This window comes from Microtus pennsylvanicus, chromosome 13 (assembly GCF_037038515.1).
Source record: "Microtus pennsylvanicus isolate mMicPen1 chromosome 13, mMicPen1.hap1, whole genome shotgun sequence".
Lineage (NCBI taxonomy): Eukaryota > Metazoa > Chordata > Mammalia > Rodentia > Cricetidae > Microtus > Microtus pennsylvanicus.
The window spans coordinates 55,122,187-55,140,374 of NC_134591.1; the positions used below are offsets into that span (position 1 = coordinate 55,122,187).

At 51.1% G+C, this 18,188-nt stretch overlaps 1 protein-coding gene across 1 annotated transcript; it reads left to right on the forward strand.

Moving 5' to 3' along the window:
- Positions 1-7: 7 nt before the first annotated feature.
- Nt5c1a (5'-nucleotidase, cytosolic IA) lies at positions 8-17,003 on the forward strand. The gene is made up of 6 exons (XM_075946732.1): positions 8-264; positions 5,956-6,123; positions 6,478-6,607; positions 9,493-9,615; positions 11,409-11,593; positions 13,203-17,003. The coding sequence occupies exons 1-6, from the start codon at positions 139-141 to the stop codon at positions 13,566-13,568; spliced, it is 1,098 nt and encodes a 365-aa protein (XP_075802847.1). The 5' UTR covers positions 8-138; the 3' UTR covers positions 13,569-17,003.
- The last annotated feature ends 1,185 nt before the right edge of the window (positions 17,004-18,188 follow it).

Genomic DNA, 18,188 nt, shown 5'->3' on the forward strand with positions numbered 1-18,188 from the left:
TCACTCGCACTCCCTCCTGGCCCTGCCCGCCTGCTTCTCCTGCCCGGGACGCGCCTCCCTCCCGCAATCCAGTTCTGTGAGCTCCGTGTCTCTGCCGCCACCTGCTCCCGCCTGGCCGGATCGGATCCGAGCCGAACGATGGAACCTGGACAACCCCGGGAGGTCCGTGAACCCGGACCAGGGGCAGAAACCTCTGCGGCGCCGCGCTGGGAGGAGGCCAAGACTTTCTATGACAATCTCTCGCCCAAGAAGAAACCCAAATCGGTAAAACACGGGGCTTGGGTTTGGGGGGGACACTGGACGAGCAACTTCCAAGGAGGGGTCTCAAGCCCTCTGGAAAGGGACTCGTGGAGCCCCTCCCGGAGGGGACACAGCTCCTTCGCCCCAGAATGTGCCCGGCAGTTGGCTCGGGCTCCAGTTTATTTTGGGAGCTCTGCTCTGGTGGCGGTGGTTTATTCCCCCATCCCGGGCTCAGGTTCCACGCCAGAACCCCCCTCCCCCATGCTGTCATCAGGGACCTGTCCCCTCCCCAGCAGCGCTGGCAGCCTCTGAAGCGCTCGCGGACTGCACTTGTTGACAGAGCTGGTCAGCAACCCCGGCAGCAGCACCCGGGCTCAGTGGGAAGTGGAAGCCCCGCTGCTCGCAGTGTTTTCGGGTCTCCAGCTTCTGTGGAGTCAGCTGGGCTTCCCAACTCAAGCCTCGGCGCTTGGGCTCTAACTGGAGACCCATGCCCTAGGGAATCGGAGGGATCGCTTTCCCTGCATTTTAAAGAAACTGTTACTTGCTCCAGGCTCAGGGCCTCGTTCCCAGGCTCTGAGTTCCCAACGCTAGGCCTTGCATCCTAGACAATGCTTCTGATTCGTGGTGGGCATTTATAATACAGAAATCACAATGGTCGCATCAGCCCTTTGCAACTTCACGCAGAGGCAAGAATTCCTCTTCCTCTATTGGACAAGCTCGTGATACATTGGTCTTGTTCACGCCACTACCTTAGATCCAGTAACTGATCTTAAAGCATCCCACCGCTTCACTCCAGTGACTTTACCCAGAAGGCCACGCTATCCACCGTCACCTCAGGGGGGCCTTCACTCACCCTTTCTCAGGATGTTAAGCTGCCTGTCTCAGGAGTTTGCAGTGTGCCCACGGAGGCAACAGAGATGGTGGATGTTCAGGTATAGATCTCACAGTACTGTGGAATCATAGGGGAGGGGGCCACTGCCACCGGGAAGGCTTTGATCTTCAGTGGGTGTAGCCTCCTGGACCGAGGGGAACAGAATGGTTGAAAAGCAAGGAGCTGTCTCTGGAGCCAAGGGCCTTGTTCAGAATCTGTACTGTGTGGGATTGTTGGGAGAAGTCTTACAAGAACCCAAAAAGGCTCCCAGCCCAGGGACAGCCCTGACGGATGGATCTTATTTAGTGGGTTGAGGCTTTCCTACTGGGTTCTGTGGAATCCCCTGTCTCAGGCAGTCTTCAGACCCGTGAATCCAATTTATCTTCTTTAAAAAAAATACTTTAAGTAACTGCAAAAAGCAGCTCTTCCCATTTTAAAGTGTTTAGTGGTGTGACTCAGGGCTTTCTTGGGGCTGTGCAGAAACATAAGAATAAATGGCTGGAAACCAAAGTTTAAGTCTATGGCAGTGCCCTGACTCCTGCTTTCAAATGCATTGTTACCCAAAAGTTGTATCCATTGGTTAGTTTTGTAACAAATACATTCATGTAGATAGGTTGGTAGGTAGGTAGCTATCACATCTAAGGTCTAAGATAGAACTAAAGCAATTATATTGTTGGCTCATATTACATATTGAGGTTCTGCCTAAGGATTCACTTGACTATAAAGAAAAGGTCATTCTACCTTTTAAAAGTATGAAAATCATAATGGGACCGCTGCAGGATCTTGCTTATTTTTTTAAGCAGAGATTAACTTGGTTCCACTTTTGTTTTATTTTTTTTTTTTTTTTTTTTTTTTTTTTTTTTTTTTTTTTTTTTGGTTTTTCGAGACAGGGTTTCTCTGTAGCTTTGGTGCCTGTCCTGGAACTAGCTCTTGTAGACCAGGCTGGCCTCGAACTCCCAGAGATCCGCCTGCCTCTGCCTCCCGAGTGCTGGGATTAAACCACTTTTGTTTTATAAAGACAACACTGGCCTGTTATTCGGGTGGATTGCGGTTGGGTCTGGTGGCAGTCGGGCCAGTGAGATGCAAACCTGGGCCAATGTCCTGGCCTGAGGGATGGGGAGGGAAGAACGCTGGAAAACAGGAATGAGTCCTCAGTGTTCCAAAACCCATTTCTGAGAACCAGGCCTTCCTCTGCCCTTGAACCCTCGTCTGATTAGGTGGCGTTCTCAGCTCCTGTTCCTTCCTGTCATAGCCCCTCTTCCCACAGGCTATTTTGGGGGTTGCAAGCCTCATGGGTCCCATCAGGGCCTTGTCTGGGCTCATTTTAATTCCCAGGAGTTTGAGTGAAATATTTAACCTAGTGAAGGCCACCAGAGGCCTTCACCCAGAGCTGTCCTGTTCTCCCGAGCATCCCTCCTATGTCCTTCCAGAAATAGCGGTTTGCTTGGCTATGTTCCTATCTCGAGTGCAAGAGACAGATTGCTGGTCTAAGTGGAAGCTCCTTGGACAGGCCAGTGGCACTGGGCTACCCACTGTTAATTCTTCACCTTCACCCCGAAGCCACAGCGATCAGCTGAGTCTCAGAGCTGACAAGATCATGGCTCCCTAAAGCTCAGCCCAGGCTGAGCCCCTAGGTTGTTCTGACCCAGTTCCTAGCCTGAAGTGGATGTTCAGATTTTGGCATACATCACAACATATGGCTTGGGTGTTAAGTGACCTGGTCAGGCATAAAAGAGTCAGTCTACAGGGGCTCAGCTTTTCCGGGCTCTGCACAGACCCTGTCACCTGTTCCTTCAGACCCACTTGGAGGCTGGACAATCTATAGCACTTGGATTCCCACACTCGCTTATGCTGTATCAGAGACCACTTGTTCTTCAGGAGAAGAGTACCACACCATGAAACGTCCCAGGATGAGTACACGAAGCTTCTCATCATTCCTCCAAAATATGGGAAGGGAAGCTGGGTTGTGTCCAGGGAAGTTGCTAAAAGAAGGGAATGACAGTTCTGTCTCTAAGACTCCCAAGTGCTGATGACGTTGAGAAATTCCCAACCCCATATGGACAAACGGACACACAGATGGTCAGAAACTGGCAAGATTGGGTTGAACCTCAGAGGGGAGGGGCACCTTTGCACTATTGTCTTTCATCGGCCCCGCTGGCCACCTACACCATCTTGGCAGAAGTTAAGAAGTTCAACACAAGCTGTAGTCAGCTACATGACGTTGCAGAAATCTTTGGGTTTTCCATTCCTATTTTGAGGCTCTGAGGCTTCACTGGCCATTAATGTAAGCAGCTTAAATTCATTAAAAATTAAGTGAATTTAGGACCGAGAATATGGGTCAGTCGGTAAAGTGCCTGGCGCACAATCACAAGGAGCCTGAGTTTGGATCTCCAGCAGGTCCATGTGTGATTATGAGTCAGCGAGTGGAGAGAGATCCCTGGAGCGCAGGGCTCACTGACCAGTCAGTGTAGCCAGTCAGTGAGCTCCAGCCTTAGTGAGGGAGCGATCCTGTCTCAAAACATTCAGTGGCGAGCAATAGAGGAAGACACTGCTTCTGGGCTCCGCACGCACATATACACTGTATGTGTGTGTGTGTGTGTGTGTGTGTGTGTGTGTTTGTTTATAAAGTAAGCGATGTTAGATTTCAAATCTTCAGCATCACCTGTCGCTTTTGAAGTCACTGCACAGCCACACAGCACAGTTTATAGAGCATTTCCATAAAGGCCCAGCTTCTAGAGCTGCCCAGATCACAGAAAAGTGGCGTCCTACAGTTCCCACACACCTACAGTCTGTTTCTGCAGCCGCTGTCCATGGTGGCAGCCTCCTCGCCCCATCTTCTAAAAGAATCTCTGCATGGAGAATGGGTCAGAAGCTCCTTGGGAACAGAGACCACACCTGTCTTGCCTCCTGATATGGCCCCAGCCTAGCATCACTCAATGCTGCCAATCATTTTGGAGCCTACCAGTGGGTGGAATACATCATCCCCAAGATTATCATAAACGAGCTATGTCTTCTCAACTGTAAAGGATCATGACCCTAGGACTGTCACAGAGCAGTGGTGTCCATGAGCTTCCTACATGCTCATGTTCTGGTCTTCTCCACAAATCAGTCAGGGTCCAGCTGCTGTCCATGGTGACATTCCCCTCACCCCATTCTACCCAAGTCAGATGTCTTGGTCCTTTTGGGTTACTGTATCAAAGTGACACAGACTGAATGACTTACACTGTAAACAATAGAAATTTCTCTCTTGCAGTTTTGGAGGCTGGGTGTCCAAAATTAAGGAACCAGAAGACTGGGGTTCTTTTTCTCGTTTAAAGATGCTAACTTCTAGCTACATCCACACATGGTGGAATAGTCAAGGCAAACTCTGGTGACTTTTTTTCTAAGAAAAGTTCTAACCACTCTCTAAAGCTCTACCCCTTAATATGACCACATTCAGGATTATAGTTCAACGTGAGATTTGGGGGATTCATTCAGATACAGCATTTGGGAAGGAGTGCTGAGACCCACTTGTGAGGAGGCCCCTATGAAATCCGGCCCCCACCTATCCTTCTGGACGTGTTTCCACTCTCCTTCATCCTGGCCTCTGCTCACTTTTGTGAAGGCTGTGTCTGTGCTCACCAATTCTTGCGGCCTCTTCCTTCAGGGTCTTCCTCAAAGGCCTCCAACCCCCCAATGACTTCCCTGAAGCCATCATCGAGACCTTGCTTCCCCCGTTTGTTATACACTCCCATCCCATTGCCTCCGGATTCTGTCCTCCTGTCCCCCACCCCCAGACGCCATAGAGGAATCAACTGAAGAGGAGCTCCAGAGCAAGGGCACAAGTCAACTAGACAGAGGATGCAGGGAATAGTGTATTCACCACAGTGAACAATAGTGAAGATAGTGAGCAAGGGAACACCAGGTTCAAGGGTCAGTGGACAAGGGGAAGGTGCACGGAGACACGAGAAAGGTGAGGTTGAGCAAAGATGGATAAGGGGAAGCTGAGAGCAGAAAGGAAGTAGAGGTCTCTGGCAAAGGACTTCTTGCTCTGTGGGAAAGGCTGTCTGCTTGACTTTGTAACCGCTGACTAGGTGTGACCAGGTGAGCTGTGATTATCTCTGCACTTTAGACAGACCCTCTGAAAATGTGGGAAGGGGAGAGGTGATGGTGGCCTGGGCTATGGGTGACTTGGACACTTAATCAACGCAGAAAGGAGTGGGGAAAGGCGGGGTGAAGGCTTACTTCCTGGCTTCGGTTGTCTGTTCGTCAAGTGGTCATCTGGATGAGTACATGGGGCGTTGAGCACAAGATGCAACAAAGGGGGGATTTGGGTTTGGCTTTGGGGGTAAGGGTGGGGAACTCAGCCTCAGGAGCTGTAAATTGGGGTGTCTGTGGGTCTGTTGGTTGACTGGGGGCAGTTAGATACATGAATCTGCAGCTCAGGAAACAGATTTCTCAGGAAATAGATCCAAGCTGAGATTTTAAAAATTCTTATATTATTACTGTGTTCCTGGGCACTAATTTCTTCCTGGCGACATGCTGCCCTTCTTTCATGATGGAAACCGTTTGGGAGTCATCTCAGTGTGGCCTGACTTTGTCTATAGCATTGTACTCATTGTCCGTGGTGTCCAGATGGCCGGCAGTATTACACGTTCCCTAAGGGCCTGCCCTCCTTCTTGTCACACCCGTAATAAGGAGCCGGTCTCCAGCAGGGTCCAACCCAGAGTGACCTCTGCCCAAGACTGACTTGCTCTGGAGCAGAGCCTTGGCCTTCTCCACGTCCCCGGATCCAGGAACGGCTTGCAGTACACCTGCCTCAGAGTGAGTCTGAGTAACAGCCTGTCCCACTGTCTCTCTCGTAGCCAAAGCCTCAGAATGCGGTCACCATCGCCGTGTCCTCCAGGGCCTTGTTTCGCATGGACGAGGAGCAGAGGATCTACACGGAGCAGGGGGTGGAGGAGTACGTGAGGTACCAGCTGGAACACGAGAATGAGCCCTTCAGCCCCGGGCCAGCCTTCCCCTTTGTGAAGGTGAGGGGCCGGTTCCTGAAGCAGCCCACAGGAGGCAAACCCCACAGCTAGAGGACTGAGACTTGGTGGGAAGAGGAGGCCACCATCCTTGGGACTGATGGAGCTCCAGAATGGGTAACCAGATTGAGGATGGATCCCCCTTCATCTGCCTTTAGTGAATTGCCTCTGAGCAGCTGAGTAGTGAACAACCCCCACAATGGTGGAATTGTGGCATTAAAGGGTGGTGGTGTGCACAGATCTCATTCGAAATCATGCCTGTCCCTGGCCTCCCCTCTCCTTCCTCAATGGATCCCTAGCCGCCAACTCTACTCAATCCCTGGGACTCTAACCTGGTCTTTGCTCTCTCCCTCCCAGGCCCTGGAGGCTGTGAACAAGCGGCTTCGGGAGCTGTATCCCGATAGCGAAGATGTTTTTGACATTGTCCTCATGACCAACAACCATGCTCAAGTGGGAGTCCGTCTCATCAACAGTATCAACCACTATGGTAGGCATGGGGGCTGACCATGGGATGCCCCTACCACACACGCCCCCTAGGGGAAGGCCACACCTCTGCAGGGTCAGGCTGGGTTAGACTTTACAGACTACCTTCCTAAGCCCAGGGATGGCCTACTAACATGGCATCATATTGTATTTTTAACCTGGTCTTTTAAAACATGTAAGGCTGAGGCTGCGATCCAGCTGGTAGGGTATTTGCTTAGCAGGCAGAAAGTCCTGGGCTCAATCTCTGACACTGCTTAAAAGCTAGGTATAGCAACGCACGCATCTAATGCCATCACTCAGGAGGTGGGGGCAGGAATTCCAAGTCTCCCTTGGCTACGTGGTGAGTTCAAGGCCAGTCTGGAATACATGAGACCCTGTTTTAAAACAAACAACAAACAAGGAGCTGGGGATGTGGCTTAATTGTGTTTGCCGGGCATGTGTGAAGTCCTTGGTTAGACCCCCCCCCCCAATACCACACTAAAAAGCAAACAACTAAGACATGGTGGCATATGAAGCGGTAACCCCAGCAGCTGTGCAGTCAGTGAAACGGAGGCAGAAGAAGGAGTAGCGCATTTTCAGATACACAGTGAGGCCAGCCTAGGCTACACGTGACCCTGCCTCAAAAAAATTAAAAAAAAAATAATAAGACTGTAATGCTGTGTACAGTGGCACACACCATTAATCCCAGTTCCTGGGAGGAAGAGGTAGGTTGATCTCTGAGATGAAAGCCAGCCTGATCTATAGAGGTAGATCAGGACAGCCAACAGCTACAGGGAGAAAAACCTTGTTTAGAAAAACAAACACTGGTGAAAACCTGTAAAGATAAACAAAACTGATTTGAAAATGCTGACCGCCTACAGGATGTTGTCCATGGCCGATTTCTGGCTACCCATGGTTGATCAACATAACTGGCTCATAAAATCCCTGGATATTTAATAGCTGAGTCTTGCAAGCTGGCACAAGCCAGTTACAGCCCACACGAGACAGGCCCTGCTCCTGACGGTGTTTACTGCCTCTGTGCCTCGGTTTCTCGAGCTGGAGGAGACTAGCAAGCCTCATGAGACTGATGGGAGATCAGGGGCTGTTCAGGATGAAAGGGTGCGTCTTCTTTTGCTACAGTTTTGATTGAAAGTTCTCAGTTTCTTGGAGCAAGCTTCCAGCGAAGGGGACCATTGTCGGTTCCAGGATGACTCAGAACCACAGATCAGAAAGGAAAAATGGACCCAGAGAGGCCAGAATCCAAGTCTTGGCGATCTCTCTTGGGCTTGTATTCTCTCCGGGCCAAATGGACCCTTGTGCTTATTTAGCAAGCTTATTCCTTAGTTTTCATCTGTAGCTACAGTTCCAGGAAATCTGCATACTTCCAGCCCCTCTTCTGGCCTCCACAGGCAAACAGGCACGCACAGGGTCCATACACACACATGCAGGCGAAACACCCAAACACATGACGTTTTTTAAAACAGGGTCTGGAGAGATGGCTCAGTGGTTAAGAGTACTGGCTCCTCTTCCAGAAGACCCAGGTTCAGATTACATGGCAGCTCACAGCTGTCTGTAACTCCAGTTTGGGGAGATCCAACACTCTCACACAGACACACATGCAGGCAAAACACCAATGCACATAAAATAAAACATAAAGAAATCATAAAGAAAAAAACACCAACACTAACTCATCCATATTTATAGCTTTACAAGCTCTTGTTTCAAGCAGCCAACAACCCAGTTAGGTGTTCATTTTATTTTAACTTACTTAATTTTGATACAGGATCTTACTGTGTATTCCAGGCTGGCCTTAGACTTGAGAGTCTCTTGTCTTAACCTTCCTAGTACTGGAATTTCAGACATTGTAGACATGTGCCACCATTTCCTTTCTTCCTTCCTTCCTTCCTTCCTTCCTTCCTTCCTTCCTTCCTTCCTTTCTTTTTTGATAGGGCATTTCCGACTCTAGCTGTCCTAGAACTTGTGGAGTTCTGTCTGTCTTTGCCTCCTGAGTACTGGGATTAAAAACATGTGCTTTACTACCTTTGTAAAACAAAGCAAAACAAAAAAACTTTTATGTATGTGTCTGTTAGTGAATGCCATACCACCTGTGTGAGGGGCCTTTGAAGGTCAGAAGAGGCATCAGGAGCCTTGGAGCTGGAGTTATAGACAGTTGTGAACTGATACATGGATGCTGGGAACTGAACTCGGGTCCTCTGGAAGAACAGCCAGGGCTCTTAACCACCAAGTCATCTATCTCTCCAGCCCCATTCACTTCTTCAAACTGTAGTTTTGTATTTTCTATTTTGGGTGCTGGAGAATGAAACTGGGCCTCTGTGTGTGTTCAGTCATTAAACCACACCTTTAGTCTCCAGCTGGCATTTTATAATACTGATTTCAAATTTCTGAGTGTGAGGGCGAAGTTAGCGCTATTTAACCACAGGTGCTGAGCAGTCAAAATCGGCAGCACTCCGTGCTTGCGTAGGGCCCTGGGGGAACCTCTGTGGGGTGGTATTAACCTTGCCTGTTGTGGGCTGTGAGGAAGACAGCAGTCCTCGGGTAGTGGCTGAGGCTAGCGGCCACTCGTCAGTCAGCTACTACACAGCTTTTGCCACCATGGGAGCAAGCTCCCCAGGTTGGACTCTGATCGGCTCGGCTGGGTCCAGACTCTGCCAATTAGTACAATCAGCTGTGACCAGGAAGCCCGGGTCTGAGCAGGAGGGAGGCTGTAAACCAGGAGCTTTCTCCAGATGTGTGACCATTCTGTTTCCTCGATGAAAGATGCAGGGGGAATGCCAGGCGGAAATAGAGAGGCACTCTGCTGACCACGCCCCCTCTCAGATCCCAGGCAGCTCACACTAGGCAGAGAGAGACCATTCTGGGGCCTCACCTGGGCTCTCTCTACCTCCACAGACCTGTTCATTGAGCGATTCTGCATGACAGGTGGGAACAGCCCCATCTGCTACCTCAAGGCCTATCACACCAACCTCTACCTGTCAGCTGATGCGGAAAAAGTGCGAGAAGCCATTGATGAGGGTAAGTCAGAACGGGAAGGGAGACTATGGGGACTCTTGCGCATACATAAAGGGGTCCCAGTGGGGAGAAGCCTGGTCCTGAAGCTCTGAACAAGCGCTGGGGTTGTCAAGGTAACTGCAAGGGGAACTGTGCATACGTCCCATGATCTGTCTTGTAAAGTGAAAACAAAGCCCTCCCTAATCCTCCTTCCCTTCTCCTGCTCTACTGTGTACATCCATCAACATCACCTAGCCTTCTGTTTCCATAGAAACTTTCCTTACAGCCCAGAAAGCTACTGCTTCCTAAGATTCCTCAGGACTGATGGGAGTTCTGATTCCTGTGTGATCAGGAAGCTTCCATCTATCACTGGGCCAGTGAAAAAGAGGGAAGATTCATATTTAACCTGGCCTGAGTGATTGGCTTTCATCTCCCACAGCTGAACTGTCTCATGTTGAGTGAGATTAGGGGACTCAGCTACAAGTATTGATAATGAGAAGCTCATTCCCTGTGCCCCTTTCAAGGGGTGATAGGCATGGTCTCAGTCCTCCCAACAGGAGCCCGCGGAGGAGGAAAGACTGATTGCCCATCTGCCCGGATGCGTACTCAGGCTGGTTTCTTTGTCAACTGCTCCCTTCCGTACTGGCCTTTCTTTGGTGAGGCTTTCTTTAGCCAGGACCCATAGGCATTTCCCTAGGTACGTCACACCTTTTGTTTGGGGTCTGGGAACTAACCTGTATGTGTGTCTCTGTGCATGTGGAATTTGGCTTTTAGTCTAGGGGGTGTGGTTAGATAAATTTCCTGCTCAGAGTAGGGGGGTTCTGGGCCATCTTGGCATTTGACTGACAGAGCTGAGAAGGTAGGTAGCCTGATACTCAGGACCTTGTCTTACCCTGGGCATCTTTAGGCTAATGAAGCCGCTGTGAGACCTGTACTGCTAGCTTTTGCCAGAGCTCTGCGGAAGCCTACCTCCATGACCCTAGATTCCCAAGGGGTAGGGTAGAAGGGGCCTTTAGAGAGATGACAACCATGGGAGGAGGATTCAGTTGATTCAAACCTGGAGCCTTGGTCTCTGACAGGCCTCCTTGCACCCAGAGGAGCCCTGGTTGCAGGAAGTCTCTATACACGATCACAAGGAGTTTACGCTGCTTCCCAGGACCAAGCACATTATTCCACAGTCTGAACCAAAGTGACGTCAGTATACCTGGGTGCTTGGCGGCTGTAGACAGGGTGTCCACACCCACCCATCTCTCCTGCAGCCTGAGAGCTCAGCCTCAAATGGACCTGAAAGAACCTGAATTTTATCTTGGTCCAAAGAAAGTATGTAACTTGGCATCACTAGTGAAGGAGTGTCTGCACCCCCCAAGGCATGCTTCCCTGTCTGCTGGAGGTTCATATAGGGTATAGAATTCCAAACAGAACAGGGAGGTAGGAGTCCTGTGCTCCCAGCCAAGACTGGTATTTGACTAGTCCACACCAGCCTGATCTTCCTCAGTGTTAAAGTATTCGAATTTCTTCAAGCTGGCTGATAAATAGCTCTTCAGTGCCCTCCTGCCCAAGGTCACCTCTGGAGCTCTCCCCGCAGATAGTATTAATGAGGCAGCCTCTAGACCTTGGTGGGGACCCTCAGAGTGACAACTCTACACTGCAGCTGCTGCATACTCATAGTCAGGATCTGCAGACTCCCAAATTAAACTGTTTTTAATAGGAGTCCCTGTTACACTTGCCTTTAGTTCTGGGGAAGCTGGTGGAACAAGGACAGCGTGAGACACCCTCTCCTGTGCCCAGGCAGACAACACTTACCTCTCTCTGTGCAGGGATTGCCGCTGCCACCATCTTCAGCCCCAGCAGGGATGTGGTTGTGTCCCAGAGTCAGCTCCGCGTGGCCTTCGATGGGGATGCTGTGCTCTTTTCTGACGAGTCAGAGCGCATTGTCAAGGCCCATGGACTGGACAGATTCTTCGAGCATGAGAAGGCCCATGAGAACAAACCTTTGGCGCAGGTGCTCCACACTCCCAGGACCCCCGAATAGCCCCTTATTCCCCAGAACCCAGCCTGGCCTGGACTCCCAGCTCAGGGCCAAACCCAGGCTAAGCCCACATCCCCACCAGGTTCTCTTACCAAGACTCAAGACTCCTCTCTCTCTCTCTCTCTCTCTCTCTCTCTCTCTCTCTCTCTCTCTCTCTCTCCCTCTCTCTCCCTCTCTCTCCCTCTCTCTGTGTGTCTCTTTCTGTCTGTGTCTCTCTCCCTCCCTCTCTGTCTCTATCTCTGTCTCTCTCTGTCTGTCTCTCTCTTTCTCTCTCATTTCTCAAGGCAGGGTTTCTCTGTGTATATCTGCCTGCCTCTGTCTCCCAAGTTCTAACCCTCTCTCACACTTGGCCCCTGGCTCCCTTCAGTGAGACTCCACCCCTTCCCTGAGTCCCACCTCCTCACTCAAGTCCCATCCCCCACCTCTTGGGGCCTCTAGCATCTCTCTGAAGACGCCTTTGCCTCCCTGCTTTGTTCCTCCAAACCCCTTTCTAAGGTCTCCGTCTCCTCTGAGAAGCACCCACCCCCATTCTGAGTCTTCAATCCTTCTCTGAAGTCCCCAGCCCTCCATAAAATCTGAGCCACCCCCCCCCCACAATCCACTGGCCTTACCCTGTAAACCTCAACTCCCCTTTTTAAATCCCCTTCTGAGTAAGCAGCTACCCCTCCAGAAGCCCCTGCTCCCATCACCAGGAGACAGGAAGAACTCTATTGCCCTAGTGTGGGTAGCTGAGGCTGTGGTGACCTGGGACCACCTCTTACTGTTCCCTTGATTAATTGACACAGAGAGCCTCACCTTCCCTCACTCTTCTCAATGGCTCTCTGAGAACAGAAAGTGTCTTGGAGCTTGTTAGAAATTCCCTAGGGGTGGAGCAATGGGATTCTCCAGCCTTGCTGGGAGCTTCAACTTAAGCTTTTATAGAAATCTAGGTGCCCAGGGCAGGACACTTTCCCCACTAAGTGGTTGACAGAGACCCAGAAGAACACTACTTACCCCAGATTACCAAGCTAGGGAAATCCCCAGAACTAGCAGCCCACCTTCCTTGGCTCCAACGGGCAACATTCTACACCAGTTGGTTCTTTATTCATAGACCTGCGGTAGCTTTGTTGCTGTGGTCATATCCCCTGACCCCAAAGAGCTTGAGACCAACACCCTGAGCCACACGTGTGTCTGTCCACAGACAGGCTCATAGTCGGTAGCTACACACTGAGCCATCTGGCGCAGATGTTCAGATAGAGAGTCCACTCTGGTTGGCAGCTGCCCATGCCATCATTACTAGTTCGTTTTAATTCCTTCTTTGCTAATAAACACAGACAACCACACTTACAGAGCTTCAGGATAGATTGCTGCAAGAGACACGGATGGATATGCCTAGCAACAGTTGCCCTGACACCGCCCTGATCACAGTAAGATAGATCCCAGACTACAGGTACCTACAGCCCCAGCAGGTACACAGTAGCCAGAAGAGGAAGAGCAAAACAACAAAAAGATTACGGATTTCCCACCCCAACAGCCTGGCGCTTTAGGATAAAAGGGCGGATGTTTAGCAGGGGGATCTTACAGTGTCTCCTTAACTCCATAGGGCCCCCTAAAAGGCTTTCTGGAAGCACTCGGTAGACTGCAGAAGAAATTCTATTCCAAAGGCCTGCGGTTGGAGTGCCCGATTCGTACTTACTTGGTGACAGCGCGCAGTGCAGCCAGTTCTGGGGCTCGGGCCCTCAAGACCCTGCGAAGCTGGGGCCTGGAGACGGATGAGGCCTTATTCCTAGCTGGAGCGCCCAAGGGCCCCCTTCTTGAGAAGATCCGCCCACACATCTTCTTTGATGACCAGATGTTTCATGTGGCTGGGGCACAGGAAATGGGCACAGTGGCTGCCCATGTGCCTTACGGCGTGGCCCAGACACCCCGGCGGGCAGCTGCGGCTAAGCAGACTCTGGGTTCACAGTAGTAGGGTCACCTCGCTGTAGGCTCCCTGACATACTTCCGAACCTCACCTGGTGACCTTTCCTGGCACCTCACTGTCCACCATCCTGCCTGTTGCCCTCTTCCCTCTGCTCAGATACTCCAAGGAATTTAGGAAGTCGGGGCCAGCATTCTCACAGTCCCTGCTGGGCAAACACCGCCATGATCCTGGCAAGGAAAGCAGGACTCGGCAGGGTAGTTTAGATGTCGTGGAGAAATTGGTAGGACCGAGAGCGGCACAGTCAGAGAAGCCAGGATGCCAAAGGGCTTGGGATGAAAACTGTCACATGTAGTGTGAAGAGCAGGAGAGGGTGGATTAAGGCGTGGACTGCATGACTTAAGTCCCTCTTTCTTGTAAGCCTCAGTTTACCCCCCTTTTAGGTGATTTCCAAGTTGTCCTTTAGTCAAAGCTTGGATGATGCCCTAAATGGATCCTCCTGTGCCAGAGCTGCTGGTTCCTATGGCACCTGTGTAGATTACAAGATAACACTCTGTCTAGGTGAATGGATGACAAAAATGATGGCCCTTCCTCTGGCCCAAGCCTGGCCATAAGCTAGATTCCAGACCTTCGCTCCTCAGCCCTTTAGCCCATCAGATGGAAAATACGCACAGCCCTGTCTATATCTCGCCATGTTTGGGAACTACTGCACAGGGTGACCTGTTGTTTCCTGTGACTTGCTAACCTGAGCTAACCCGACTGTCGGTTGCCAGCTGAAAGAAATGATGGGAGTGGAAAGTAATGATGGGAGGAATGTACCCTACGTGCAAATTCTCCTCTAGCCAGCAGGGGGCACTGCAGGCTCCTTCTGGATTGTGCTTTAGTGGCTTAACAACTCTGTGGGGGGGGGGAGTTCTTTGCTTTCAGTTTTTAGGCAAAGTTCAGCAGTTCTGTCTGCCAAGCTCCTCACCTCAGTCCTGGGTCTACCAGTCACTACCACCTACCATGCTGTAAGGAAGGTTTCCCAGCAACAAAAGAGCACTCCAGCCCCAAATATGGAGAAACCACAGGCTCTGAGTGAGTGATTGTCCAGGCTGAGTCTGAGGGCAAGCTGCTGCAGGGAGACCGAGAAGTGTCAGGTCTGATCTTATCTGAACACAAAGACACTAAGGACGTGAGGCTTAGAGAGAGATGCGCTGAACGTGTACCAGCCTGATGCTGCTGTGGAGAAGGAAAAGCCAGTCAGAGATACCCTGGGGGTGATGAGCTGTCCCTGGGGTGCGGTACAAAGGACTCTGGGATGAACCAGCCCCCTGAGAGGTACCAGTGATGACTCCACCTTTGCATGAAACCAGGCAGCCCTGTCTTCTCCACATGATGAGCGATGGTCACCTCCTCCTTTGCTAAGCAGCCCTGGCACTCAGAGGAAGGGTGGAAGAGTGGATGCTTGGTCCCCTAAGAAGATGAGAAGGGAGGGGCAAGCAGACATGTATTTGTGCACTGATTGCCTGGCTCCCACAAAGATTTCAGCAATGGGGAAACCCAAAGCATCATCAGAGGGCCAGGAGAGGGCCTGGAAATGGGGAGAAGGGCAACCGGAGACTCTAACCTCTGCCTTTCTAGGCATTTGACTCAGGATCTGAACGAGAACATGTCCTGGGCAGTGTGTCTCAGGGTAGCAGCTGCAGGAAGAAGCATGAAGAAGGCTCAGGAGCTCCTGGAAATGAGAACAAGCTTGGGCCAAACGAGAAACACGGAGTTGAGTGTGCATCTGTGTCTGCAGCATGTGGACACGGTTCCTGTCTGTGTCTGCAGCGTGCGGACGCGGTTCCCATCTATGTCCGCAGCATATAGACACAGTTCCTGTCTGTATCTGTAGCATGTCTGTGCAGCATGCAGACACAGTTCCCATCTGTGCAGCATGCAGATGCAGTTCCCGTCTGTGCAGCATGCAGACGCAGTTCCCGTCTGTGCAGCATACAGACATGGTTCCAGTCTGGGTCTGCAGCATGCGGACGCAGTTCCCGTCTGTGCAGCATGCAGACATGGTTCCTGTCTGTGTCTGCAGCATGCGGAAGCAGTTCCTGTCTGTGCAGCATGCAGATGTGGTTCCTGTCTGTGCAGCATGTAGACGTGGTTCCCGTCTGTGTTACATGCAGACATTGTTCCTGGAAAGTGGTGATGCACGTGAGATAGACAGAGCTGCTTTATGGAGCCACTGGCATTACCGCACCCGGGAGGGCACAAAGCAAAGGTGTTTTTGCACAGGGTCATTTTCATCATTATAGTCAGGACTCTTCCTGCCAGCAGAGGAGGCCTGGGGTAGAACAAAGTCTGTAAGGGGCTTCCTCCCCTAGTGGGTCTCCACGACAGACCAGAGATGCTGTGCAACCTAAGAACAGCTGCAAGGGAATGAAAGAGGGGGGTGAGAGAGGAAGCTCAGCCACGGGGCACTTTCCGCCTTCCTTAGATCATACAGTAGCCTTCTGCCGTGAGGCCATCGTCACCCTCTTGAAGGGTCCCTTCCTCAAGGCTCGGTCAGTGGCCACAAGAAGCTTGTAGAGGTGTGCAGAATGCAGGCTCACAGAGTGTCCTTAGGGTGCCCAGTCAGAAAGACTGGGCTGAAGACAGCATCAGATGTGCTGGGATGCAGGAGACTTAGTAGCCAGGGCCTGGTTATGAATACGGCAAACCCTTCCAGGTTTCTCAGGAAACAGGAATAGTACCATCCCAGAAGCAAGGAGATAAGGTGCAGTAAAAAGCTGCGGATTTCACTGGAGACACCATGAATACAGACAGCCCTGGGCAGCGCAGAAAGGTCCAAATTCTATTACCGAAACCAAGATTGAGCATCTCAAGCCTGGACAAAAGCTTCTGGAGCTGGACTAAAAGGCCAGAAGTCCTGGGGGCAGGCTCCAGCTGCAGCCGCACAGTCCTCCTGATGGACTCGAGGGCTGAAGAGGAGCCTGGCAGCATGAAGCATTGTTTATTGTGTTACCAGGAGATTTAAAAACCAGCTGAGCATCAAAGCTCCAGGCCCAACCTCAGACAGCAGCGCTGGGGCAGAAGAGCCAACTGCCCCCAGAATCCTGGACATCTTTAGCTGGAAGCACCACATCCCTAGGCCTAGCAGAACTCTCCTCCTAAGGGGTGCTTGCCAGCCGAGTCCCAGGCCCCGTGGAACTGCCACTCAGCAGAACAGTAGCTCTGTTTGTTATTACTCATGGAGATGGCTAAGATTACTACAGAATGCCCTTCGGGGGACGGAGATGTAGCTGGGCATCGGGCTCAGCTAGCAGAGTGCTTGCCTACTGAATACAAAAGCCTGGGTTCAGCCCACAGCACTGCACAAGCTAGATATGACGGTGCACACCTTTAACTCCAACACTGGAGGGGTGGAAGCAGAAGGAGTCAGAAAGTCAAGGTGCTTCTCAGCTGCATAGCCAGTCCAAGTCCAGCCTGGGCAGCATGAGACCCCATCGCGAAAAGAAAAAAGCAAACCCTCCCATATGTGACGGCCTGGCTACATTAGTGGGAATGCAGTAGAAGCTAGCAAGAAGTTCAAGTCCCTGACAGACTCGGTGCTACTACACTTCTGTTCGATTGGCGTGCAGTAAAGCAATGATCAGAATATCAAAGCCCCTCCACAGCACGTGGTAAATAGCCCTGCCCCAAATGTGTCCCTGGGTGTCCCTTGGTAACCTCAGAAGCCCTGGCCCCTCCACTGGGAATCCTGTATCTTCCTGTGATCCAGGAGGAGATACCAGCGCTGTGGCCATTTCTACCCTCTTGAGGTGTCCAGGACGCAGTGATTTGGGGACCTATGGTAACTTGCTCAAAGTCGCCGAGCTCGTAGGTGGCAGTGCTGGGACTATCTGATGCTGGGACCTAGGTATCCATCATTTTCCATACAGTGGCCAGAGAAGCTCCATTCTGGAAGAACTCACCCGAAGCTGACCTGTTGAAAAGCTGGGACACATTTGAGCAGGTGAATTCTGGTTCGAGCCGCCTCGCTGACAGTGATGGAAATTAGGGCAGTCCTTCCAAACCGCTTTTGAACAACTTCAAGCTATGTGAAACTCAGTTTGCAGATCACTGAGTTGAGCTAAAAAGGGTTGAGGCCAAATTGGATCCATTTCCTGTTGTCATGAGGAAGCTTCTGTCGTTTTAAACTCCGCGTCCACTGGGCTTATAGATACACTACAGTATCAGAATTCGATGGAACCAACGGAAACCCCAAAGCCAAAAGAATACTTATTATCCGACCCTCTTACAGAGAAGTCTGCTGACCCTTGCATCAAGATAAACACCCTGGCCACTGGGACAACAAGGTTACATCCTCCTAAGCATTTAAGGACAGAAATCGACTTTCTAGCTAAAGGAGGCAGGGAGAGATGGGGACTTAACGACTATCTAACCCTTTCCTGACACTCAAGGGTTTAAAATTCTAAGTACTGTAAATAGCAAGTTGGTTGATGCATACATTTGACACAAGTCAGACTGAATTCACCCTCTCAAGCTGACAGGTGAGGGACCAGGAACATGACCTTGGCTACAGGTGGCCTTGCTGGTTCCCCAGCACCCATCTCTACAGCTGTCATCTCAGCTCCTCATTGGCCCCCTGGGGTCTCTTGAGCCCTAATGAGTGCTGGTGAGTGAATGGCTATG

What these genes read in the sequence shown, in the direction of transcription:
- Nt5c1a (XM_075946732.1), top strand. Translation starts at nt 139, where the DNA reads ATGGAACCTGGACAACCCCGGGAGGTCCGTGAACCCGGACCAGGGGCA. An exon ending in CAGCCTTCCCCTTTGTGAAG is followed by an intron (nt 6,124 to 6,477) that starts GTGAGGGGCCGG and finishes TCTCCCTCCCAG; the next exon opens with GCCCTGGAGGCTGTGAACAA. An exon ending in AGAACAAACCTTTGGCGCAG is followed by an intron (nt 11,594 to 13,202) that starts GTGCTCCACACT and finishes TTAACTCCATAG; the next exon opens with GGCCCCCTAAAAGGCTTTCT.